Source organism: Equus przewalskii, chromosome 8 (genome assembly GCF_037783145.1).
Source record: "Equus przewalskii isolate Varuska chromosome 8, EquPr2, whole genome shotgun sequence".
NCBI lineage: Eukaryota > Metazoa > Chordata > Mammalia > Perissodactyla > Equidae > Equus > Equus przewalskii.
The window spans coordinates 16125944-16153859 of NC_091838.1; the positions used below are offsets into that span (position 1 = coordinate 16125944).

At 41.3% G+C, this 27916-nt stretch overlaps 1 protein-coding gene and 1 long non-coding RNA gene across 35 annotated transcripts in view; one reads left to right on the top strand and one right to left on the bottom strand.

Annotated features, from left to right (window-relative positions):
• Nucleotides 1-27916, bottom strand: part of SULF1 (sulfatase 1) — a 193084-nt gene that overhangs the window by 60955 nt on the left and 104213 nt on the right. For all 34 annotated transcript variants that reach the window (XM_070630474.1, XM_070630481.1, XM_008514545.2 and 31 more), the window contains 3 exons: nucleotides 19994-20066; nucleotides 19459-19690; nucleotides 7475-7714 (listed from right to left, as the gene is read on the bottom strand). In XM_070630474.1, the coding sequence (XP_070486575.1) occupies nucleotides 7475-7714; nucleotides 19459-19630 (412 nt within the window). In that variant the 5' untranslated portion in view covers nucleotides 19631-19690; nucleotides 19994-20066. The remainder of the gene's footprint in view (nucleotides 1-7474; nucleotides 7715-19458; nucleotides 19691-19993; nucleotides 20067-27916) is intronic.
• LOC139085031 (uncharacterized) lies at nucleotides 1575-27488 on the top strand. Its single transcript, XR_011543010.1, has 3 exons — nucleotides 1575-1741; nucleotides 10978-11171; nucleotides 22112-27488. It is a non-coding gene; the product is annotated as an uncharacterized lncRNA (long non-coding RNA).

Sequence of the window (27916 nt, forward strand, 5' to 3'; positions counted from 1 at the left end):
GAGATGATAAAAACAGATCCTAGAATGAGGTTCTTCACAGGTATTGCTCTTCAAGCACACATTTCTGAATCTTAAACTTATCCGCCATTCATCCTTTCTGTCTCTTTATGGGACAGCTATTTAGTTTGCTTTCATCTTTGGTATGCAACGACCTGTAGAAGATCTTCATCTGAATGTTTCACTTGCCCCTTAATGCAGTCGTCTAAAAGGGGATTAATCATTTTCCCCTCCAAATTTACTTCTCTCCTCAGATGTCCTTTAGTTCTCTGAGTGGCACGATCACCTTCCTGGTTAACTAGGCTTGGCACCCGGAAGCCTTCCCTGACTCCATCTGCATCTCTGCTCCTCTTGCTGAGCAGTTGCCATCCCCTGTAGGTTCTACCTGGGTAATTGCTCTCGAACCTTCCCTCTTTCTCTGATACTTGACACCCCTCATGGATGCCCATAGTCTCCTGACTGGCCTTCCTAGTCACTGGCCACTTCTCACTGCCACGTTCTTGAAACCAGTTCATTCACATCACCCTCTTCTCACAATCTTGGATGGACCCTCCCCACCTAGAGAATCAAGTTTAAGTTGAGAGCTTGCCATCCAAGACCTCCCTTGGGTCTGGACAAAATCCCTCTCTTTCCAACCCCGTCTTGCATTTCTGTTAATTATCCCTCTCTCTAGCTAATGTGGTTCCTCTGGTTTCCATCCCTACCTCTGCTTGTGCGATTGTCTCCATCTTCTCCCTGTCTAGTATCAAGGCCAGAGCAGATGCCATTTCACTCCCAGTCTTTGCCCCAATCACACAGCAATTTGTCTCTGTGGCTCTAATGCCATCTTCTCTTTCTTTCTGGTGGTATAGTCACACTCATATGTAAGCCTAATACTTCTTAGACTGTAAGGTTTTTGAGGGCAGACATTGCCTTTGCCTCATCTCCGTACTCCCTGCCCCCTATCCTTGCACATAGTGTACAGGCTCCATAATTTTTGTTCTTGAACTGGGGTTCATGGGCTCCAATGTATTCCGAGTTCTTTAACATGTTCTAGACTTGTTAGAGTCTATTTTGTGTTTTCACTTGAATTATAATTTTTTAAAGCAGATTTGGTCTAAATATTTTCATAGAATAGAGCTTCAGAATTGTTGAAGTTGGTTATTTCTCATTGAGTTTATTTTCTTTGAAGAGTTGAGTCAACTCTGAGCAACACGGCAATGTTTGTCTATTTGTTGAATGAATGTTTATACGTTGAATCTGCAAATGTGTGAGTCAATCAAGTGGTCAATTAGCTGAATGCCTACTGCTTGAGGATTCTGCCAGGGCCCGGGGACAGATGACGGGTATGGGACAAAGTGTCAGAGCGTCTCACGTCAAGTATGACTCAGAATTTCCCTCTAAGCCAACTGCACGCAGTAGGAATTCTAATGTGGGGTTCTTGTCTGCAGAGACTAACCATCTTTTCACATAGAACCACTAGATGATTTTCCTTTTCTGACAAAAGGCAATGGGACTTGGAGTCGCAGGCAGCGGACCAAGGCCACACCCTACCAACGTTACTTCACAAGGGGACTGTTTCCAGGAACCTTCCACTTAATAACCTCAGACGCAGCTCTTTCCTCTGGCGTGCTCCTCATCCCTGGGGGTTTATTCCGTTTCTTTCTCCTTTTGTTTTCAAAGAAGTGAAAGAGCAGAGTGCTTTGGAATATGAACCTGGAGCCGGCCTGCTTGGGTTCCGAGCCTGGTCTGCTGCTTGCTACCTGTAAGTCCACAGCAAGTTATATAACTCTCTCTGCTTTCAATTCCCCCTCTGTAAAAACATGAAGATGATAATAATCATAGTGGCAGGACTGTTGTCAGGATTACATGAGTTAATACATATGGAAAGTGCTTACCACAGTGCCTGGCACATAACAAGGGCTTTCTATGTGTATTATTATTAGCATCACCATTACCATTATCCTTTCAACTCCGTGTTCTGATTTTAAATAATTGGCCATTCTGTAGTGCAAGAACTCTTTGTTCCAGAGTTCTGCACTTGCATATTTGAAAACATCTCTTGACAGGTAACATATTTTTCTTCTCCAATCTGACTTATTTTGTCAACAAATTCTCTCCCATTCGACTTCCATTTTCCTGCTTAATAAGTTTCTAGATTTCTCCTGCTACTTTCCGCTTTGTTCTGTTTTTCCCTCTGGCAGCAGCCACGCCGAATCATTCCTGCCCTTCCCTCATTGTTTCACTCATTGGGTTATTTTGTACTGTTTTTTACCCATTGCCATGGCTCTTGCCCGTCCCTTAATTCTCTCCTTATAAACTATTCCTTCTAGTCTCTTCATAGTCCCGGTTACTCACTTTAGAACTCCATCCAGGTTTTTGGTGTCTCTGTGTTAATGGAGTGTAAAAATGTAGTCAGTGTTCCAGATGTGCCCTCACCCATCACACTTGTTCCAAGAGAGTCCAGGACCTCATGTGTCACCATGTGGCACCCCAGTGTTGTCAGCTTCCAGTTACTCTGGCCTGTCTTGTTGCCCGGTGACATTGAGACTCATTTGTAATCACCCCTGGCCTCTTTCAGCATTATGTTTCCTGGCAGCGCTCTGCAATTGATTATCTGGGCTTCTAAATATTTTCCTCCAGATGTATTAAATCTCTTTCTCCCTCCCTAAGGTGAATTTCATTTTCTTGCCCATCTTGCCATTATATTATGCACAGTTTGAAGCTTTTCTATCCTTTGGCATTGGCAATTCAACTCAGCTTACTCCTATCTGAATCTGTCACTAACACACCATCTACCCGACCTTCTAGATCATTCTCTTCTCTGGGACACCATTAACGCTTCCCTTCACAGCTGTTTAAGAAGGTGGCAGGGGGTTGGGCAACAGGGAGAGAGATCAGAAAGATTATAATTACTGTTGACTTTAGGCCATGCAGCTTCAGTCCGGGACTGTCTTAGAAAAATTTCCTTGAACAATTTGAAGCAAAGGCATCTAATTTTAAGTCGGCAACAGCAGCTATGCAAAAGATTTCTGATGCTGTGGAGAATTTAAATCTTACTTAATGTAACAAATGATATACTAATTGAGCTTTTACTCCATTTAATTGCTAGGTTTGGGCTGGTAAGATTTCACTGGTAGTAATTAAAAATATACATAACTTTGAAGAAAGTTTAAATTATGATTTACTCTTATGTCAACTTGCACATGAACCTGGTTTCTGCGACTAGATTGCAAGTCTACTGACGACAAGGATCTGACTTTATATCTCTTAATATCTTAGTGTCTGGTGTACTAGATATAGCATACTCAACAATGTGGCTCAATAAATGGCATACGGTGGTATGCTATATCTTATGTTTATGTACTTATCAAAAGTCTATAATACCATAATTCATAAAAATGAGAATATTAGTTTGTCTTACTTTAAGGTAATTCTACATTTAAAAAAGTCTCATATTAGAGAATAAATAAATATACTTGCTATAGGTAGCATAAATAAATTTTGTAATGTAAAAAGACATGAAACTGGAAAATTGATTAATATATCTAAATTGTTTTGTTACAAAAGAATTCTTTCGAAAAGTTTAATTGTAGATCTCTATTAAACGTTGGCTCTTCCACTCCAGTGTTATGAAATAGAATTAGCATGACTAAAATTTAATTCATATATGATTGTATGCATCCTGTGTTATGATTATAATTCGAGCACTACAATTTTTAAATGAATCAATATAATAATTACAGTGATTATAATAAGATTACAATATACTTTTGGACAGGAAAGAACACTCAGGAATCATTCTAGTCCAATCTCTGCATTACATAGGTTGGAAAACTGGCCTGGACAAGTTCTCAAAACAAATTAAAGGCAGACCTGGGATGTGACTTCAGCTATCCTCAATCCTCGTTCAGGATTTTTTTCTATTACTTGGTGCTACTTCTCAAACATCAGTTATTACTTTTACGTTAAAACTTATGCCAGGTTTTACATTCACGTCTATACCCTCACAAGAAATTTAAACTACATTTTTTTTTTGAGCAGATAGGCAGGATGTTCATTTTTATGATAGATAATCCAATATCATTCCCACTTCACTTGTCAGAACATAAAATGCAATAGACACGTTACTGTATTTTCCCCTTCTTGACATTTAAGCTGTTGCAGAGTCATATTTTCCATGAGTAAAGTTAGAAAAATTTACACTATAGCCAGTCCAAAAATATGCCTCAGTTCTGAAAAAGAAAAATCATGTCATACAATGGTAAGTATAATATTGGATCAATTCGATTCATTTACATCCATGTATTCTGGACGCCTCCCAAAATAAGCCTCTTAGTCATTTGTCTTCTCCGAGTTGTTCTTCATAAACCTGATTGCAGCTTTGTGTTTTTCTCTAGATGGATATTTATGTGGAATACATATTTCAGCTTCCTTCATTATTTTTCTTAGGTTCTCAGCTAAACGTTCCAAATAATGTGTTCATTATTAGGAAAACAGTAAAATCTTTATATACTGGCTTTTTTCCCACCAGTTTAGCGGCTCATAAATAATTATGTTGGTTTAATACCTACTCACCAATTCTCTTAATTTCCTAAGATGCCTGTCATCATGATGTGCTTATTTGTGTATTTTCAAATGAGTCTCTGTCCCTGGATGGATCAATAATTATTGTTACAAAGACCTCTTTATGTCCTAATTGTCTGTGGCACTTCAAAGTTTTCCCATCAAAGATAAGTTCAAATTATATAGATCTCTAACATTGCCAATTTAGTCTTCCAATTTTTAATTTTTTTGATTTAATGGGCACATTAAAAATTTATTTTCCTGAGTGCATATCATCCTTTTTCTATTCCTACCCAGGAATTTGGAAAAGTCTTTGTTTCCCTTAAAGAATTCCTTTTCTTCCGTAGGATGACTCAGTATAAATTCCATTATTACCTAAGCATCTAGACCCCTGGGGAGAAGGTTGGTTTCAGAATCAGACTTAGTTTCCAGGAGCAATCTCCTCTCCCTGGAGAACACAACTAACTGAAGCACGCCCTCTGGGCTGCACCAAAGGGGCTGACAGTTGTCACTGGGAAAACCTTCTGGTGCGCAGTTTCCTCGTTCACCTAACCCCAAGGGTAGGATGGCATACAGAAAGAGCCCTCAAGACCAAGGTCTTGGCACCTGCTCTTCCCATTGGAACAACACATGTGTCACTTCAAGAGTCATCTTAATCTCTTGGGTCTAAGTTTGTTCATCTGAAAATAAGGGAATGGAACCAAATTATTTTTGAGTTTTAGTCAAGTTTTTGTAATGCATAGGGTGGATACAGCATAGTATAACTGGAACAAGTACCAGATACACCATTTCTCCAGAACTCATTCATCTTCTTTTCCCCCTTTCTTGATTTAGCCCTGAAACAAGTTAGCAAGCCCTAGTTGACCGCTCTAAGTACTGGCAGGATTCTCTGTGTCACCCCGAATCTCTATTTCTTATGATCTCATGGCCGACACTGTCCATATCAGTCTGGATATGGTGAAAGTTCTAACTGTCTGTGTTTCAACCCTCTGTGTCTCTATGTCTGCTGGTTATTAGCACTGTTGAGTCTATTCTAACTACTATTCATAAGGTTTCCACAGCCAATTTTTTCAGAAGTGGGTGTAGGTCCTTCTTCCTAGTCTGTCTTAGTCTGGAAGCTCCACTGAAACCTGTCCACCAGGGGTGACCCTGCTGGTATTTGAAATACTGGTGGCGTAGCTTTCAGCATCACAGCAACACTCAGCCACCACAGTATGACAATCGATAGACAGTGGTGTGGTTCCCTGACCGGGAAACAAACCCTGGCCATGGCGGTGAGAGTGCCGAATCTTAACCACTAGACCACCAGGGCTGGCTCTATGTCTGCTAATAGGGATTAAATTACAGAGAGCCTGGGAGTTGAAAGGCACTGACTTTACACAACACTTCCCATGAACAAAACACAATTTGGTGGTTAAAATCAGAAACCAGGCATTAGGGGACCATTTCTGATTTTGCGTCTGAGCTGGTCATACAACTTTTGAAATCCCCATCTTGGTTATAAAACAGAGCCAAGTACACTTGCTGGCTATGAACCCTCCAGGGATGTTTGATGGATTTGCAAATTGCTTTAGTGTTCTCAGATGAAAGGTGCTGTAAATTTAAATCACTGCTGTGAGAAAACACACTCAGGATAAGGCACTCTGAGCAGCCTAGTTTCTTTCCTAACCATAAGCAAACACTCTTGAGATGCATGGGAGGAGCTTCTGTGAGCGTAGATTTTGAGATGCCTGTGAATGACGATGCTATCGTATTCAAAATCAATATTTTCATCTATAAATAACAAGTATTAAGTGCCCACAGGGTCCTCTGCAAAGCAAATGGCCACATATTTCCTGAGCCCAAGGGGAAACATTAATTTCATTTTTAAAGAGATTTGAGAGAATACATTATCCGAAATCCTTTACTTTTAAATCTTCAGGACAGAGAATCTGTAGACCTGAAAGTTATTTCCAACAAGCTTTAGCTTTAATGAAATCTTTAATTCTTATGAATAAGTCTAGGTGGTTCTGAAAAAAAAACATTTTTGTACTATAGCCCCCTTCTCAATGTCCTGGCTTCCTTTCATGAAGAAAAGCTCAGAAAACTCGAGGAGAGCATCTAAATGCTGAGAGAATAAAGGATTTGGAGGGCTACCTTACCAGAAGGAGCCTTGCGTCTTTCTTAGAAAGACTGGCGTGATGTTCATGACCCTTCTTGAAAGAGATCCCCAATTTTCAAAAGACCAACTAGCCAAAACCCTCTTGTTGCTCCATGTAGGTTAAACAATGATAGTAGGTGTAGCAATTGGGATGCCTTCTTTTCCTGGAAGATGGAGGTAAATATCTGAGACCTAAAAATAACCACAACTTAAGCTAAAGAAATTCCAAGACTTATAAATTATGAATGAATCAATAATTGAATCAATAAGGTACATCTCCTTGGTTTATTCATTCAGTTATTAATTCAATCAATAATTTTGATCATCTATTGCACCCCCGCCCTGGGGTGGGTGCTAATCAGTTTCAAAACACTTGATGATTACTCATTGGAATAATCAATAGGAATTTACTGTCTAAGATAAGCCTCAAGCTGTGCCATGATCCCTTGAGACTTGAGAGGTTGAGGTATGCAGGTAAACAGGATGAAAACTCTTCTGTTGCACGTTGTCCTGGAAAATTCCAATTGCTGGATGCTTTGATGGGTACAGCACTTTCATAAAGTGTCCACTGAGAATCATTCTGACTTTTCTCTAAGGGATTTCTCATCGGTACATTCTTCTGAGTAAAGAAGTAAGAGATGGGGAGGATACGGATACAGAAGAAAAGCCTAGACTTTCATTTAGAGACTTACTGGAACTTCATATATTTCATTACACAGTGCAGTTACCTGTGTCTAAGACATATTACCCATAAGTCCATTTCATGGGCTAGAAATTTCCTCCTTTCTTTACCTGTTCTGTAGCCAGTGTTGTTAAGGTATACAGCAAAAGTCCGAGGTTCATGCATCGCCTGCCACGAGGGTGAAGAGCAGTTCTCATTGTTGGTATAGACGTTGTGGTTGTGTACATACTTCCCGGTAAGCATGGAGGATCGGGAGGGGCAGCACATGGGCGTCGTCACAAAGGCATTAGTGAAGGTGGCCCCGCCGTGTTCCATTATCTTTCTCGTTTTGTTCATGACTTGCAGGGACCCTGAAAGGCACAGTTCCAGCATTGTTTAGCAGAGCGCGCCACACGAACGCCCATTTACGTCGTGTCACTCAGTGACTCTGTCCTCCTGATTTATTAATTTCCCTCTCTTGGCTTGAAGGAGTCTCTAATTTGACCAGCTCTCATTTCCAGAACAAACTTAAACATTTGGGATCCTACCATCTCAAGTATTTTGCAGAATAATAAACACGTTTCAGCTTCTTCTCTCCTTAATCACAAAGAAAAAAAATGCAGGCTAATCTGATAATTAAAGCTAGAATTTTAGATATGGAGCAGGTTCAAAGGCCAACAGCCCTTTGAAGATTACCGGTGAACAACAGCTTGTTACACAGAGGATCAAACTCCAGCCTACCACACATGCACAATGTTGGTGACAGTGCAGAGATGACCAGACAGTGTTTTAATCATATGAAATTAAAAGGGGAAAAAAAAAAATTCCCTTTTAAGCAGAAGTCCCTCAAAATGCCTGTATTTAATTAAGAAAAAAAAGAAAAAGATCTTAATGTAACTTGGTACCCTCTAGCAAACTCATCACATACCTGCCAGTTTTTCTATCAGGATAGCACTGCCAGTTTATATTTTCACCTGTTTATATGTAATTTTAAAAGATATATTGTTTGCTTTTGAAAGAACTATGATTCTATTGCACTCAGAAGTATTTACATGGTAGTAAAATATTCCACTTTAACTGTAAAGGATGAAATTATAACATCAGATTGCTGAGGAAGAAAAAAATTCTATTTCGATTACTCCATCCAGCCAAACACTGCAGCTGAAACACATCCAAACAGTGCAGAAAAAAAACACAGGCCAGAATTCAATAGTCTTTTCAGGACTTGTCAAGAAATGCACTACAGAGTACCACAGCCAAGCCCATTGCATTTGAATCCCGGAGCCTCACATTTCCAACAGGTCCCACTTCTTCCAAAGAAAGGGGGAAAGTCTATGTAGTTTTCTAGCAAGGAAGGAAATCGTAATGCGAACCAGGCAAGCATTCAGAGCACAGGAGAGCATGCAACCATCCAAAAAGCCACAGTTAGCCTGATTTTTTCACATACTAGCTTTTACCATTCACATGAAACATATGCAAACAGTAAGCAGGTTCTAATTGGGTCTCATTAGAGTCCCCTAAAATGTGCTTCAGTTAGGGGACTCCTAACTGTTTTTTCCCCTCGGGTTATCTTCAGGGGATCAAGCAACCTTTCTGTAATCAGTGAGTAACATGTAGGGAGCGCCCGTTTCATGCTGAACATTCTATCAACCTCAGCACTCTGGGCTGGTCCTCTAAGTGTAGCATTAACAAAAAGAATGGAAAATTCTCTGCGGCCTCTGGTCCTCAATACGAAACTATCTAGATGAGAACCAACATAGAAAAGTCGCTTGGGGATATTTGCAAAGCAACATACACATAGGAATGCAGATATAGCATAGCAGTATACACGAGGATAGAGGGGAGCCGAGTGAATGTTTAATAAGAGCTCTGAAATAAGACAGGAGGAGCAATGGAAGTAAAGGAGGAAGGAAAATGGGCAGAGTGTACTCTTGGCACATGGGGAGGACGGTATGTGCCGTGCTCTGGAGGTGGGAAGAAGGAAGTGAAGTGAGGAGGATGGCACACTGACTTTCTGGAATGAAAAAGAATATGGAGAATTCTCTTGATGAAATGTAGGAGGCAGAGATAGCAAATAGCTTGGAGGCTGCGCAGCCATATTTGGATTTGATAGAACTGACAGAATGAAGGCAGAATAGGTTCTCTGTCAAAGGCAGGAACAGTATGGTGAGGTGTTGCTGTGGCAATGTGACAACAGAGATATACGATTGAGGAGGAAACAGGCTGGTCCATCAAGGGGACAGCCAAGAGGTCCCTGAAGCCGCCAGGCCATGGTGAACTGTACTGGTCACTAAAACAGAGCAACTCCAGAAGCACATAAGAGGCAGTGTAATGCATCAGAAGGCTGAGTTAACTAATACCTCAAAGTTTTCAGCATGGGAAGAAAGTTGGAAAAGTAGCTATTTCACTGCTGGTCAAGAAGTAACTAAAAAGAAATATGCCCTATAGAAGTAACTAATCAGAAATGTTGCATTTTATACTTGTGTTGGGAAATATATTTGCGTTGGGAGATCTAAGTGGCTTAGGCCACTGCCGAGGCATACAGGGGAAACATCCTGGAGGCAAACAGATGATGGAGACACAAGAGTGGGAAGGGAGTGGGATGTAGATGCTGAAGTCTATTCACTAGTCCTCTCTCCTCTTTAGATTTCTGCAGCGGTTACTTACTATAGAATCTTGAATTTTGGGAAAACTCAGCAAACACTGTTGAAGGATTCTCATTGCCTAATAGTCACTTTGTTTCAAAGAATGAGCTCTCTGAGAGTCCTTTATGAGCCTAGCTGAACTCAAATAAAAAAAAAAAGGATGCAACTGGAAGCCATCTTCCAAGGTCCTGAATCACAAAGCTGCCACCTCCAGTTTACAGATTCATTTGGACTGCAAATACTGGATGGTAGGTGGAAATATGATCTAAGGTCAAATAATACAAAAACTGGGGCTAAAACTCAGCCCTATTCTTAATTTCTGGAACTACTCCAGCCAGGACACGCCTCTCATTCTAAGTATCAATCTCTTCTTAATTAACTGAGCTGATTGTGTTGAGGTCCTAAACCATCCCTCCAAATGCTCTGCTTCCAACCAGCCCACATGTCAAAGGGATCGATGAAGACATGGTCGCCATAGTGACTGTGACCACTGCAGCTCCACCATTATGGTTCCTGGGAGTGGGTATCTGGCTTGAAGTCTCTCCGTAAAGAGAAGATTCTCAGACAGTGCTCCTGTAACTTTAAAATCACCTGGAGAGCATGTTATATCAGAGAATTCTGGGCCCACCCTGAGATGCTGATGTAGTAAGACCAGGGAAGGCCCGAGAATGTGCATTTCTAACAAGCTCCCTGGTGATGCTGATGCTGCTTGCCCATGGACCATACTTAGAGAAGTACTCTAGGTTGGATGCAGAATCAGGAAAGCCTAGGGCTGGAAGAGACTTTAGTAAGTGCCTCGTTTTGAGACATCTAAGTGGCTTCGGCCACTTCCAAGGCTCTAAGGTACTGCAGACAGGCAGAGGAAACACTGATTCTATACTTACTCTCAGCCAGGGTTCTCTGCTCAGTGCTTCACATGCATCAACTCATTTAATCCTGAAAATGACTCTTTGTAGTGGGTGCTATTGTTTATTATCCCCATATTACAGATGATAAAACCAAGGTGAAGAATGGTTAAATAACAGGCCTAGGACCACACAGACCCTCAGCAGCGGAACCCAGATATAAATGGAGGCAGTCAGCAAAGAGACCATGCTCTTAAACTACATCTAGGATGAGTACCGGCTGTGACAGTGATGTTTTCAAGACTGAGAGACAGAAATGATGTCTGCTTATAGTCAAGGTATGTCTTACTTTCTGTCAACTCATATTGTGCTTCTCTGGCCTCTTAGGGGAGATACTAACAGACACTAACACCTGCCTCCTGCCCCCTCAGGGTGGAGGTGATCTTAGGTGCTCAGGACCAGGTGAGGGGTGTGTGGGCTGAGATGCATCTGTCTTCAGCTGCTGACAGCCACACTGGGGTCAAACGCTGCCTCCGATCTTGGTGAATTCTCTGGGTGGACAGAGAGGGTGGAATACAGGAATCCTACCTCTTCTCTCTGCTGGGTTAGGATGCACAGTAAGGAAAGCACGAAGCACCTTCCTCTTTATGGCTGTGCAATGATTAATGTCAGCCAATAACCCTGCCACGCACTGCATCTATGGCCACTGTGATTACATCAGTGATGTTTCATTGCGAAACTACTAAACACTATCTTGTAATCAAACTCACTGCTACTCATTTATGGCTGTTGAGAGTAGTGGACGGGACAATGTCCTGTCCCATAGTTGGAAGGGCTCAGTTTTGTTTTAAGCTGAAGTGCCTCACCTCTCTGGGTTTCAGGCCTTTGGTGCCTAAAATGCAAATCATGCTGGTCCTTTGTTATAAGCACAATTATTTCATAGGAATGATAGAAAGCCTAAGACTCATAACAATATTCATAAGACAGGGTTTAGGAGGAGAAGCATGAGAAGAGAAAGAGCCCTGGACTTGAACTTGTGGGGAAACATCTCAATTTTGCCACAGATTAGCTCAAATGAGTCATTTGCCCTCTTTTGGTTTGTGTTTCTCATCCGTAAAATGGAGCTAATGAAAGCTCCCTGGCCTCGTCCACAGGGTTGTTAGGAAGCAAAGGGCCTGGGGGCTGCGATTTCTCTTTTGCTCACTTCAACCCTACCACACTGAGTTTTCTTTGGCCTTTTACATCTCCCTGTCTCTGACCTACATCTGAACTCCAAAAGCTGGGATGAGGGTAGAGAGGTTACCATAGACTGAATGTGTCCCCCGAAAATTCATACATAGAAACCTACTGACCAATATGATGGTATTAGGAGGTGGGGCCTTTGGGAGGTGATTAGATCATGAAGGTGGAACCCTCACGAACAGGATTAGTGCCCTTATAAACGAGACCTCCGAGAGCTCCCTTGCCCCTTCCACCATGTGGGGACACAATGAAAAGACAGCAGTCTATGAACCAGGAAGTGGGCCCTCACCAGACACCAAATTGGCAGGCACCTTGATCTTGAACTCCCCAGCCTCCAGAACTGTGGGAAATCAACGTCTCTTGTTTATAAGCCACTAAGCCACCTAGACTATATAGGCTTTTTTTTCTTTTGAGGAAGATTGGCTGTGAGCTAACAGCTGTGCCCATCTTCCTCCACTTTATATGTGGGACACCCGTCACAGCATGGCTTGATAAGCCGTCTGTGAGTCAACACCCAGGATCTGAACCCCAGGCCATGGAAGTGGAGTGCGGGAACTTAACAGCTACGCCACGGGGCCGCCCCATATATAAGGTATTTTTTATAGCAGCCTGAATGGACTAAGACAGAGGTCAGCTATCTCCTCTATTCTTTAAGACTTTAAGTGTTAAGCCTGGCTTATAGTTAAAAATATCAATTCTTCCCCCTCCACACAAACTGTGTCCACCCCCCATCCCCTCCTTCCCCTGCCCCCGCTTAAGCGAGAAGCTTGACTTCCTTATTGTTTAAAGTTGTCCTGCGAGGTGGAAGCCTGGCAGGGATGCTCTGAAGCGACTGTAATTAGGTTCAGGAGCTGGCGTCAGGGCACTGCTGATGGAGCTGGCTTGAGGACAGGGGAGGGCTAGGCCACAGCTGAGGCTCACGACTGCCAAGAAAAGCTGTCCCGGCGCCAGAGCTCCAGGTTGGGGCTGGAGATGTCTGCCATCGCTCCTGCAGGGGTGTGACAGCATTCGGCTGTGGACCAGGATGCTGCTAGGCCATCAGCGACTTGGAGCGCAGAAGTGGCACTCTTTGGAATCCTGGAAGATCCACCGGGTTTGCATCTTTGGTGGAGTTAAAAATCAAAGCTCCAAGAACAGAACTCTGGATGGAATATGTGACAGCTTATTGGGACTGGACGGAATCATAGCCAGGAATTCAAATCGTTCTGCGCTCTCCAACTCATTTATTCCCAAATCACCTGTGTGAAAAAGGGCAGGAGGGAGAAAATGTCCCACTAATCTGAATGACTTTATCAAAATCACACAGAGAGCTTGAATTCCTTTATTTACATGCTAAACTTTACAACAAAGCTTTACCTTTCCTGATTCAAATATCTTAGCATTTGATTTTTTAATATTTTGTACTATCAAACATTAAAATTTTCAGTAAGACCGTTTATCGTGTCCAGAAAAAAAGCGACAAAACCAGGAATTCAATAATAAATATTGTCATCGTCATCCCTTCAGGAAATCCCAGGCATGTGGGATTCATATACACCTGGCTTCCTGGAGAGACACAACTCCATGTGGATTGCAATGGTTCATGGTTTGATGAGTGATAACAAGCAAACACAACTCTTATTAGTTGTGCAGGGTTGTTTCTAGATGGCATTGTTTTATGAAGAAGTGAGGTTAATGCTTTAAATTTGTAAATGGTCTGTACTAACACATGACAGCTGTTTTCTCATGCCAAACTTCCATAGTGATATTTCCCAAATTAAAAATGGCTTTGTTGATATATCGAATATTTTAATTCTGGAAGCATAAGAAAAAATAACACAATAAAACATTATACCTTTTTCTACCAAAACTACGGAATTGGTAGGAAAAACACAGATGGTTCAGCTAAAACCAGAGGGGAAAAATAAGTTGGGGGAGGAAGAGACCAAGAAGCAGATAATAAATTTGTCTGGAACGTTTCCAGGTCACAAATACTCAGTATTTTTTTCCCCCAAAGAACAAAAGGCCACTAAAAGTGGAGACTAGTTTCTTAGGGGGATGGAAGTCAAAAATGCCTACAGGGTTAGATAGAGAAGGTAGGCAAGTGAAGGCAGCCAGGTACAAGAAAAATCACAGGGCTTTTGTCTTTTCATAGAGATGTGGGTGTACAGAATTCTCCCTTGACTATAAGAAAATCAACAGTATGGACATGACAATAAATGGCAACCGCTCCTTGGCTTAAGTGATGGGGAGCCACGGAGAGTGGTGGGGACCACGCTCACCTGGGGAGGACACAGCCCACCTGACAGAGGCAGCTTCGACTCCCCGGGAAGCACCCAACTGATGGCTGCCTCATAGGAATGTAAGCCTTCATTCTTCTGAATTTTCAAGAAAAGTCAGAATCTGGATTTTTTTTACTTAAAATCACCTGATTTTTAGAATGTTGCTTTGATTTTAAAAAGGGTGCTGGTCAAGCAAAACACATCTGTGGGCTAGCTCTGGACTGCAGATCCGATCTGTGACCTCTGCTTTAAAAAACAAAGTATTTCCAAATATTTATGGTTTCTTAATTCCCCTCATGATCTAAGAGAAGCATTGCGTCAGCGTTAGTGAGATGTCAGCGTCAGCCCAATTCCCTAAGAATACAAGAAATGCCACATTGAGTCAGACCAATGGTCTAATCGGCTCAATGTTTGGTTTCTCGGACTGGCACCAAGGGACCTTTCGGGAAAGATTTAGAACCTAATCTCTTTGACTCCATTCTCAGAAAGCTAGGAAAATCCTGAAAGCACTTCTGGTTTTCTTCTTTTCGATTTATAAAATATTTCAAGTGCAGGAAATATTAGAATAAACAATACGTCTCCTAAAGATGTGTTAAAAAGATTTGATAAAGCTAGCTTTCTCATAGCTTAGCATTTGATCGTAGCTGCTTCAGATATATTTTTTAAATTTTAAAATGTGGATACTGTTGGTGCTCTTCGTTACTATTCTTTCCCCAGAGGTAACCATCACCCCAAACTTCATGTGGATCATATTCATGTGTGTTTTTCCAGCTTAAAAAAAAAGGTAAACCTTCACCCATTAGTGTAGTTTAAAAACCTGAACCATTTACAGGTATAGGCACAACTTGAACAACTTCTGAAGTTGTGGAAAAAGGAAATCCAGATTAAGGGAACCATTCGTTAAGTCATTTAATCTTTCCACAGATTAAGTTTTCTCCTGGGATAATGATCTTTGTCCTACCCACCCAACTTGGGTGGGAAGACAATAACACACAATCATGAAAATGAATGTTCTTTGGAAAAAGACAAAGTGTTATCCACATGCAAAGTTCTAGCACTTTTATTAATGGATTCCTTATGTGTCTTACTTGCTTCACAAAGTACTAGTTTATTTTATTTGTCCTCAGACAAAGTTGAGGGAGTGGCCCCCGTTCACACTGAATAAGAGCTTTCCTTCCCAGCTTGGTTTGATAAGCTTTGATTACAGTTTTTCTTAGTCTTTGTCTTTCGAGACAAAGACGTAGAATTGTTTTATTCTTTCCCAAAAAGAAAATTGTTCTGTTACATTTTTGTAATTGTTTTCCTAAGCCTTTCCCAAGTCTGTTGTATCTTTCTGGAGGCACACTAATAACGTTGCCTGCAGTATTGCAAGTGCAAAAAGTTTTGCTTAGGCAAAGATTTATTCAAGAAATTGGCAAACATAATGACATGTAAGTAAAAAACAAGACAAAACCCAACCATATCAAAACCACAATGAGCTACTTCCTCATACCCATGAGGATGGCTGTTATCAAAAAACCCCAGAAAATAACAAGTGTTAGCACGGATGTGGAGAAATTGGAGCCCTCGGGCACTGTTGGTGGGAATATAAAATAGTGCAGTTGCTAAGGAGAACAGTATGGTGGGTCCTCAAAAAATTAAAAATCGAATTATCAAATTGTCCAGCAATTCCACTTCTGGGTACACACCCCAAGGAATTGAAAGCAGGTCTCCAAGAGATATTTATGTACCTATGTTCATAGTACCATTATTCACAATAGTCAAAAAGGGGAAGGAACCCAAATTTCTATGAACAGATGAATGGATAAACAAAATGTGGTATATACATACAATGGAGTATTATTTAGCCTTCAAAAGGAAGAAAATTCTGAGACATGCTACAACATGGATAAACCTTGAGGAAGGACATTATGCTAAGTGAAATAAGTCAGTCACAAAGGACAAGTACTGTATGATTCCACTTATATGAAATACCCAGAGCAGTCAAATTCTTAGAAACAGAATGCAGAATGGTGGTTGCCAAGGGCAGGCGCTATGGGGAGTTACTTTTAGTGGGTATAGAACTTCAATTTTGTAAGATGAAAAGAGTTCTGGAGATTGATTGCACAACACTGTGAATGTACTTAACACTCCTGAACTGCACACTTAAAAAGGCTTAAGATGGTAAAAAATCAAAAACCAAAAGCCAGCTAAAGTCTACAGCAATAAGATCCAAGAAGAATTATGAGAACATTACAATAGTCTAGGCAAAAGTCTCCGTCACGCAGTACCCTCAGCCAAGAGCAGACTTTTTCCGCTGAGAAAGGTCTTTTCTAGACATTTGACTCATGGCTCACTGTGGTTCACCGTCAACGTGCTTTGCCAACGAGATAACAAGACCCATCTATGTTTCTGTTCTCTCTCAGCACCTGGACCATCACTATGCATTCACAGGTTGTTTTTAGGAAGGGCTCAATATTTATTTGTTGAAGGACTGATTGACGGAAGGGATCATGGTTAAGCGTGTAGCTGTAGACACTGAGGCTGAACACAGGTCCTAGTTTCACCCTTCACCAGCTCACGACAGCCTACGTGACTTCTCCAAGCCTCATTTTTCTCATGCAAAAATTGAGGAGAGTAATAGTAACTACTTCATAGCACAATCGTGAAGGTTAAATGAGCGAATGCTTAGCATGGGATCTGGCTAGAAAAATCCAAGTAAGAGGTAAAGACGAACATGTAGAAAACAACTGGGTTAACTGAAGCTGGTCTACAACCCTTCAGCATTATATTCACACGCCTCCCACAGAAGCCAGTACGTAGTAATTGCTCCGTAAATAGTTACTGACTGAATGAATTAACAAGACTGTAAGGGTGAAATTGGGAATTCTGTTAAAGATGACATTATCAAACAATTCCTTAATTTATTTTCAACACAAGGATGCATATTGAAGAGGTAGAACCAGTCAGATACCCATATTCGTTTACGGGAATTGGGTTAGCCTTTGTAGGCTCTCGTGGATCCATTTCAAGTTAATTTAGCACCTACTATTCCCAGCAGCAGGAATGCAACACAAAACAAAACACGCTCCTGCCCTCTAGCAGCTGTCAGTCAAGAGGAAGAGACAGATACGGAGGCATGTGGTGGATTAAGGGCCATGCTGGAGGCAAGTCCAAGGGCATGCAAAGTTCCATCCATCCTGCTGGAGGGGAGGATGGTTGTGGTGAGGAAAGACGCCCGAGGGTGAGGCATCTGAATTGGGTCATGAAGAACAGGTAGACCTCCAGGTGGAGAAAGGGGAAAAGGCTGAGGGGATGAGATGTGCAAAGGCATGAAATACAGGTGAGGGAGACGAAGCGGCTAGACACCTTGAGGGAAGTGTAAGCTATTTCCACGAAGCATTGAGGAGGCGTGGGGAAAGGGAAATAGCCTCACAGAGATAGGCAGGGCCAGATGGCCCAGAGCTCATTTGCCTACAACGAGAGAGGCTTAATCCTCTGGGAAAGGAAAACCATGGAGAGTTGTAAGCAGAAGAGATCTGGTCAGATACTTGAAAGGTAACTCTGGCGATGGAGTGAAGAATAGGTAGGAGAGGCCAAGATTAGAGGGGACTGGTGGGTCAGGGGACCAACCAATTAGGGAAAAACTGGAGAGAAGAGAAGGTCTAGTGAGCTTGGCTGTAGGGAAATGGATGGATCCGAAAGATGTTAAGGAAGGTGACTTCAAACGTGTTCACTTCATTTTACTTGAATCACCAGCCACACACACACTGAAGTCATACTTGCAAGACTTTTCATCTTGTCATATTGCCTGAAAATCAGTACTTTTGTCTGAAAAATGAACTGAGAGAGAGCAGACTCTGTGAATCAACCTCAACCATCCTTCCCCCTGCTGGCCCTTAGTGCACTGGCTCCTAGCTGAACCCGAGGAGTTAACTTTATTGAGATCCAACGGTTTAGTTTCAAACTGGCAATCAAAGTCCTTTTCCATGCAGATCAAGTTTCAGCATGGAGGGTTTTATCCTCCAGAACTCCAGCCAGTGGAGCTCTGTAAAGAAGCCCAGGGGCTCTGCTGGCACTGAGTCTGAAAGATGCTAGTGATGGGCGAGTGTGATGGGTAAGCCTAGCTGAGCTGGGCCGAGAGTGAGGAATTTGGGTCCAGGAATGGAAACGAGTGGTGGTGAAAATTTGTAAGGGTAAGCTTCTTTTTGCTTTTTTTGCTGAGGAAGATTCGTCCTGACCTAACATCTGTGTCAGTCTTCCTCTACTTTGTTTGTGGGTCACCACCACAGCATGGCCACCATCGAGTGGTGTAGGTCCGTGCCTGGGAACCGAACCTGGATCACCAAAGCAGAGCATGTGGAACTTAACCACTAGGCCATGGGGCTGGCCCCAGGGCAAGCTTTTTATCTGTCCTAGGATACCTTAGAATTTGACCCTAGGTTTATGAACAAGACCATAGGGCTGGGCCATTAAAGGTGAGAAGATGAGAAACCCAATCAGATGATACAGAAGAAAAGTCAGAACCATCAGATTTTGCCAGCCTTTCTAAGTGCTCTACAATTAACCCAGGTGAGCTGATTCTTCAGAAAAACATCATAGCCACGGTGGTGGTAGCAAATTACTACCAGAAGATATGTCAAATACCGTAACTTCCAATGACCTAGCAATGTTACAAGCTGTGAAGAAATCATTCACTCTAATAATAATAACTGTTGAAAGTTCCTCTAGTATCTATCAATATTCACATTACACCGCATGGAATCAAGGTCATAATCTCATACCCTTGAACAGCTTTGCCAAAATATTTAAAAAATTTCTTGACCCAGGGTTTCCAAGGTACATGATCAAATCCTTGACTGTTATAGTATTTATTCCATGCTTACTCTCTTCCTCCAACCTCCTATTCTCCTGGGCCCCTCCCCAGACTGTTTCAAAAGCTTAAGAACAGAAAAGCAATGTTGAAACCCAAATGAAATGCCTTATAATCAATACAAGTTCATCTTACAAACTGAGGTGTTGGGTAAGGGACTATAATTAACTGCCAAACCCCAAAATGTTCCCTGATTGCTACTGACAACTTGGAAGGTCAGGAAATCCTTTGAGCTAAAGAGACTAACAAGTGAAAAATCCCACGTCTCACCCAGCTCCACATCTTGGTCATCAGTGAGCACAAGGATAATGTTGGGTCGGATGTTTTTGCGTTCCTGCTGTAACCGTCCTCTGAACCTCGGGGATCTGACATTTGAACAGAGGCTCCCCAGCAGTTCTGTGCCCAGGACAGCCAAAACCAGCGCACAGCAAGAGTACTTCATCGTGTCTGATCCAATGTCGCAAAATTGACAAAAGGTCTCAGTCTCCTGGTTTCTGCAGGTCTGGGAGGTCAGAGAAAAAGGGAGAGGGAGAGACAAAAATGAAACCCAAACCCCAAACACAGTCGCAGAAAAAAAGCTACGACTAAGAAAGACCTGGCGAGGAAGCTGGCCGAGAAAGGGCTGTGCTTGAGTCAGCGTGGCAAACCCTCACAGGCGGAGGGTAGCTGTTTAAGCACTTGATTATTTTGCAAATTCACTTTTGTGCTTTATTCTTATTCCAACTTTTCCTATTTCAATGCATTGCCAAAGTCTAATTTCCAACACAGAGCTCGAATGTAAAAGCTTTCTGACAGGAGCTAATACCTTGAATTAGGTGTCCTGGTTGAAAAATCAATTTCTATGCTCAGAGGTATTCAGAACATCTGCAGATGGAGTCCTAGAAGGGGGAGAAAAAATACAAAGAAAGCATCAGTCAAGGGTTTTGCTACAGATTTTTGGTCTGAAGTAGTCTCTTGAAACAGCATATTTTTTATGTATATATATATATTTTTAATCTGCACTCAAAAATGGAGAAACACAAGGAAACAACATTCAGAACTGCTAATAAAGGACTCAATACCTTCATTTCATCATTAGCTCCATAAAACGGTGCTAGGGTGTCACGCTGCTCACACTCTAATAGAACTTTAAACATCCCCAAGAAAACTAGTGATGAGTAGGAAGAGCCGGCCTGCGAAACCACAGTGCATTTGGAGAGAGCATCTGGGGCGCGCTTGGCTCTAGGGGGCATGCTGGGGGAGTGTTAACTCACCTGCGTGCGATATTGAGTACTTATCAAGCGGAATGAAAAGCAAAGCTGTCATTTGTCATCTGCATTATGTCACTCACTACCCAGGAGAGTTCTTTCTGCTGACAAAGACTTCAGAGTGAGTGACAGGGACGGCAACCTTTCCCAGACCCAGAAAAGCGCCTAACCGTCCTCCATCAATCACCAGGGGGAAGGGGCGCTTCCTCCTGGCGAGGCTGGTCCCTCGGTCCAGCCGTGTCCTCACACCTGGCGCCTAAGGGGACAGAGTCCTCCCTCGGCTGTCAGCGCCAGCCTCACTATTATCAAGACCTGGTGACGCATGGCCAGCACAGAGGTTGTGCTTTGCTGCAGGTGATCCAAACCCGCAAAGCAGAGTGATGGACGGGCTCTGAGGCTGGTGGTGAGAGGCTCTCTTCCACCATAAAAAACAAATAAATAAAATCTAGAGGGGAGCGCTGCAAAATCTTCACAAATCTGCACAAGAGGAGACTTTTGAAAGGGTTGGAAAAAGCTCCTTTCACTGTAGAACACTAACCTGCAGAAAGCTTTTCTCTCGGACTTCTGAAAGATAGCAAAGGGCTCACTGGAAAAAACTCTTCCTCTTGGATGTCATGTCTGTATGGGAATTTAGGGTGCCCTAAAATTAGCTAGATAGCAGCCCACTTCATTAGCCACTCTGTGCCCCAACACCTGAGGGTCTGTATTTTGATCTGCAACAATAAACCAGTATCAGATACATAAGCATAACGAATTAAGCGTGAGCATTGCAGAGCAGGAAGAAAGGGGCTCCATCGCTCACTGCCATATCTTTAGTTCTGGAGGCTGACAGGGCAGGGAAAGAAGAAAGCCTGTGCGCTGTTTCCCCCTGCCATACACAGTACTTTGTTTTACATAAACACACACACACCCCTATTATTTTAAACTTTATGAGCTGTTTTGTAAACAGGTCTAATGCTTTTCACTCTGCAGCCCGCAATTACTCTGAGAGAGAGAGAGAGAAACTCAGCAAGAAATAGGTTTTTAAACAAATATCTAGTGTCTACAGCAAGGCCCTCCTGACTACATCATCTGCAGAGTAACAAACAAGCCACCTCTGATTGAGCCTGATGGCCTGAGAAAGTCAATATGTAAGGTTCTGGGTCGTTTTTTGGGTAATAACTCGGGGTTATTTCAGTGATTGCTGAGCATGCGGAACGCTCAAAGCCTGCAATTGTTCTGCCCTGACTGGTTTCTGTGCATTTGTTTTAAATCAGGGGCAAATTGATACAAGCATGAAAGAACAAGAAAACGAAAGAAACAAGCATCAAACAACGGTTTTCTCCCACAAAGCATGCATCAGGCTAAACAGTTAAATATAGAAGTTTCTTAGAGGGTTGGTCTGATGAGTAGCAAAACTGTTCACCTATCAAAGCCAGCAAGGGTGTGTGAAAACAGAGTGAGCAGGGGTTTCTCGCATCTGCTATAGTATAAACCAACCTCTGCAGACAGTAGTGACCTGGAAAGTACGGTCAGGCTCAGAGAGGAACCAACAGTGGCACTCAGAGTTTATTTAATCAGCCACACATGAAACTGAAAACTCTTGACAATTAAGATGCTGATAACATTTCCTGGAACCCAATCAACATAACTGGTTATTCTTTTCTTTATCTTATTTACTTTACTTCTTCCTTTAGGAAAAAGAAAATGAGCTTTAATGGTACCTTGTATAAACTACATTGAAAATCACTTCCTAATGAAGAGAAGAGAGAACAGAGTGGATGCTTTCTTTTTTTACCTATGAAGTGACCTTCCTTTCTGGACAATTAAAGGCGCAGAAGAGACCTATATTTCTTCTGCCACCGTTTATTATCAATTCAGAAGATTCATACGTAAAAGCACAGAAATTGAGTGGTAAAGAAAACTGAACTTTCAGACAGGTCCGTCCAGCAGGAGCTCTCCATCCTTTATCCCACCTCCTTCACCAAAACACACAAACACCACTCGGACAAAACCGCGCACAGACAATTCTTTATTCAAAAATGACCTTTTAAAACTTGTCATGCTCTCACCGCCTGGTTTCCAGCTCCAGAAGGAAAAGAAGTAAAGAAGAAGAACAAAAACCTGACAGAGGAAAAGCAGCCCTTGACAAAGGAGACAAGGACGCAATGTTTGAATTGGATACTTTGCGGCCGACAACAAGTGTCCTTAGAGACTAACAACTTGTTTTGAGAAATAGTAGAAAATGGGGGAAACGTAGAAAAAGGTTTTTCTCACACATGGAAAGTAAGCTTGAGGAATGGTGCTGTATTCACGAATTAGGACCAGAATACAAGCTGCCTTTTCTCCAAGCCATAAAATGAAAACACCCTTTACAGCTACCGCCACTGGTGTGGAAAGTTTACAGGGTTTTGTTTGGGGCAGTCAAGCCAAACTATAAATGTGACGTTAGAAGTTTCAAGTCACATATAAAAGAAAAAAAGACTGGGAAGACCTCAATCCAACTGGACGCAAAGTCTAGTTCACATGTGCCCATCTAGCAATACCGCACACTGTATCGAAGCCCTCATTGCTCCAAAAGGTTTCAGGGGAATCTCTGTCCTCATCGAGTTCCCCCCTTGTCTGGGTAGCTGGTGCTGAGCAAGGGGATGGTGGAGATACGCTGAAAAGGTCCTGCTTCGTTTAAAGTATAATCTGGGGCTTTGGAGGGATTCTGAGATCCCTTTGGGGGGTGGGGTTCATGAGGCTGGAACCATTTTGATAAGAATATTGACACATTATTTGCTTTTTCACTTTGTTGACATTTGCACTGATGGTGCAAGAGCAATGCTGGTAAAACTGCTTTCGTCGTAGTAAGAACGAAGGGAGCATCACATATAGTTAAAACAAAAGCCAGTTTCACTTAAGATGAAGCAGTAACATGATCCATTTTATTAAACCTTGACCCTTGAGTACACGTCTTTTCTTTTTAATTTTCTGTTTTATGAGAGAGGAGGTACATAGTAAGCCCTTTGCTGCCTATGGAGGTGTGATGGTGAGAAAAAGCACTGAGTGACTGAATTACAAGAACTAGACACTTTTCTTCTTTCTCACAGAACACTCTTTTTACTTGTAAGAACTATTCGATCTTGGACATTTGGCAGACATTTTCCCAAATAAGGGATGAAATGAGACTGTCGTTTCAAAGAAAACAACTGACAATATTTGTTTTATTTGTTGCCAGTGATAGAAATCTAGCTTTCAAGTTAAAATCAGAATTTTGGACAACTCTTTATCCACCCCTGAGAGCTTGGCAACTTCCCGACCCGTAAACTCTCCTGATGACAATAGCATTGTTATTAACAAGTGCTATTTTTTGATACTGTAAAATAAAACGTGTCAACATTCAGGATATTTGCATAATTCAGTGACCCAATATTTCCCAAATGACCAAATATAATGCTACAAAATCATACATGAGTAAAAAACATTCAATCAGAGTGCAAGATGACCATTGGGTTTTGATGTAACAGGCTATAAAGGTTCACTGATACGGTTTCAGATTTCTTACTACCTCTAACCTTTAAGAAATGAGCAGTTGTCAAGTTTTGGTATAGTATCAAAGAAGATCTATAGGTATCTGAAAAAGCTATTAAAATACTTCTCCCTTTTCAACTGCTTACCCATGTGAGGCTGAATTTTATTCCTATACTTCAATCAAAACAATATATTTCAATAGACTGAATCCTGAAGCTGTTAGGAACATTAAAGAGATTTGCAAAAATGTAAAACAAGGCCACTTTACTCACCAATATTGTTTTGGTTTAGAACACACAGGTATTTTTCATAAAGTATATCATGTAAGTTAGCATATAAAAGATTTATTATTGTTATCTTCAAAAGAATTTAAAAATATTTTTTAAATTTCTCAGTTTTAATTTCTAAGTATCAATAGCTATAATCTACTTAAAAACTCTTCGGAATCCTCAATAAATTTTAATAATATAAAGGGGTCCTAAGCTCAAAGAGTTTGTGAATTGCTGGCCTATACTTTACGTGATTTCATAGTTAAGCCCAGGCTTTTACCTTGAAGGTTGTAGATCTGACCCTATTCACAAACTTCTTATTCACTTTTTTTCTTAAAGCCTTGAAACTGTCCTAAATTCTAAATGGTTGGTATAACAAAGGAATTATTGATGAATGATGATATTTTGTGTGGTTTTTTTAATCTAAAGATAACGCAGAACTTTCCAAATGAAGGCCCACACATCTAAAGTGTGTGAGAGACAGAATCAGAACAGACCACTCAGCACGGACATTCACTTCTCAGGGACGGGGCAAAAGAATTGTTTCTAGTACAAAGCAGTGCCACCCCATAGTTAGGACAGAGGAAAAAGGGACCCCATAACCAAGCATGCCAGCAGCATGCAATTATTCGAAGCTGAATTTAGCCAGAACACACTTAGCTTGTTGTCAGAATGAAACAAAACGGGATTATACCAGCACGAAGCTGGTATCCACATCCTGGCCCCACCCCCACCACCAATCTACATACTCACATTTCTCAAGGTCAGCGTACTCCGTCCTTTCCTCTTAATTTTGGCTTTCAAGTTTCCCATACATCACTTCTTTGCTTAGAGGAAGCCTTCAGGTCGTGCTATCTTCTTTATGATATATGTGAAACCACGAAGGAGCTAATTTCTTCTTTTAAAAACCCCATAGCTGGCAAAGTTCATCTGCTGTTAATCCCCAGAAAGCCTGTTTCCTGATCTAATTTATTACAACTCCAAGCAAAGAAGATAGACAACAGCCACATTTTGGTGCAGTAACATTTTTGTGCTCCTCTAATGATAAATCTTTTCCAACAACCAATGACAGCTGAAAAGTGTGCATCTCTCACTGGGAGCACCTTCGGGAAAATACTTGACTAAATGATGCGATCCTCCTCCAACAACACTCGCTTTTCTTCCTCCTCCCCACCCCACCCCCTCAATACTGTGAATCCTGAGATTGAAGGAAACTTGGAAATTCATCTATTCACAAAACTGTCAGTGTCGGTTATCCCTGGGGTACGGTGAGGGAGAGGGTTGGGTGCTATTTTTTACTTCATTCATGTCTACGTTGGATTTTTCTCAATGACCTGTTGCATTATAAAAATAGAAATAAGTAAATTTAAGTTTTCTACGTTTTTCCCTCTGTCTTCTCATGAAGGAAGAGAATAGACAGAAAGAATTGAGGAGTGATAGGAATGAAGTGAGATGTTACAGAAAGAAACGCACCTTCGAGACTTAGCCCCACAGAGATGGGAACTAAACCACAAAAAACAGGCACAGCAAGGGCATTTTAGAGATTGCAAAAGGCCCAAGACTAAAACTTGCCCAGCTTCTTTTGAATAAGAATTAGCAAAAGGAAGGAAAATAAAGTGATCTAAAAACTTTGAAAAGAACCAGAAGGACCTGATATCCCTAAAGCAGATGCTACAAAGTGTCTAAAGGATCTGATAATGGTCACTAGTTTTAATCGTGGCAGTGAGATCCAAGAGAACAAGAACAAAGAGATTATTGGCGTTCTAAAAAAGAGGGGCATCGGAAACTTCAGTTAAAATGTGTCTGGTGAAAAGATAGGAATATTGATAAAAAGAACTACAAATGTGGTCTTAGGCATCTTGGCTAGGTCTTAAAGTATATGGTTTATTACGTTAAATTCCACTAAATTTGCCTTTGGTTTTATATATTTATAGCTGATTTGTAGTGAAGTATCTTGAGGTTTTGCATCAGTCAGCAGAAGCAGTTATGTAACAAATAAACTTCAAATATCAATGACTTCACACAAGAAAAGTAGGTTTGCCGCTCTTACTCCAAGTCACACAGAGGATGGTGGAGAACTCTGTGCTGCCCACTCATGTATGGACACAGGCTGATGGGGGCACTGTTGTCTTGTTGCTGCAATAACTGGACCAAAAAGCAGAGGAAGAAAAAAATTGAAGAATCTTGCAGGAGCTTTTCATGGCTTCAGCTTTGATTCAAATCACTTCTAACATTTCATTGGCTGCAACTAGTCACATGGCCGCACTCAACTACAGGAGGACTGGGGAATTCGGTGGAGCGGTGAACTGTTTGCTGATTACTGCAGTCTTTGCCACCAGCATAAAGCCTCCTCAGTACCTTGTGTATTTATCTTTCTCTCCCTCTAGACACAAGTGTGTGTGCACATATGCACAAGTGCATACTTAAGATACGTGTATAAATATATTTACACACACATGGACACATATTTCAAGTAATGAAGAGACAGAGTTTTCTTTACAGCTTCAAGTTCAACCATTCCTAAGTACTAAAAATGTACTTTTAACAGATCTGGAGATTTTTCTGGACATGTTTCATTTTAGTTTGTTCCCTGATGTACATAATCTTGGCACAATACACACTTATTTTAAAGTTCCACAGTTCTCGTGAGATATTTAAGTTGGAGAAAATATTTTTAAAAGATAATTAGAGGCTATATTTATATTACAAAAGCATTTCTCCAAATATTTTCTTGTAGTTGGAATATATGTGAGGAAAAAGGAACATCTGATTTTGCTATAGAAATTAAGCCACGGTCAAGAGAATTCCACTGGCCTACTTTCTACGCTATCAAGCTCACTGCCAATAGAATGCTCTTTAACATTTTCTAAGGGTTTAAATACAGCAGCGTGTGGAGATACAAGTTCCTTCCGAGGGATCCTGCTGGCCTCACAGAGTGATGACCAAGGAAGGGAGGTCTGGGAAACAGAGTGTGAAAGATGAAGACAGCCAAAGAGAATTCTACTTCCCAACTCAAGACTTAGGGGCAAATTATGGAGAATAGCTCTGTTTTTGTTTCTATCTGTTTTTTCAAATGTATTACTTACAGGAGAATCTTTAAAAAAAATCAAACATCCGGATTTAAGTCAACTCCTTTGCTCAGAGACATTTTCGAGAAAACCTAAAATTCAGATTGGTCAAGAACTGATATTTCAAAAATACTCCTTCACAAGTTGTACCGGGAAATATCGTTTTGAGATTTTTTGTATTCTTGTTTAAATATATGATTGCAAATCTTTTAATGACAAAATCATCTTGAACGTGTGCTGTATATGATGTCCCTCAGTCCCTGGGCTACCTTCAGGTGATCGTCCTCCCTTTAGCTATATACTTACCTCCTAACAACTAACAAGCGTAGCTAGACATTCATCAAGTAAAAAGAGCAACTCTACTTAAATTTCAAGTGAAATTCAGGCCCGCCATCATGGAAAACATCATCATGGTAGAACAAATTGCGTAACTAGCAGGCTTCTCTAGAAAAATTAATTTATTAATCTTAGCCATAAAGCATGCATAAAACATACAATGAATGCAAATTGTCTATCTGTTTTTATGGACATCCATCTGGTGTATGGCATTCTTATCCAATAAATTCATCTACCTACCCTCAAATCATTATCTGGACATAGAGATATTTATCAATGTCTTCAGATGGATTAGTGCCTGAAGAGATACAGT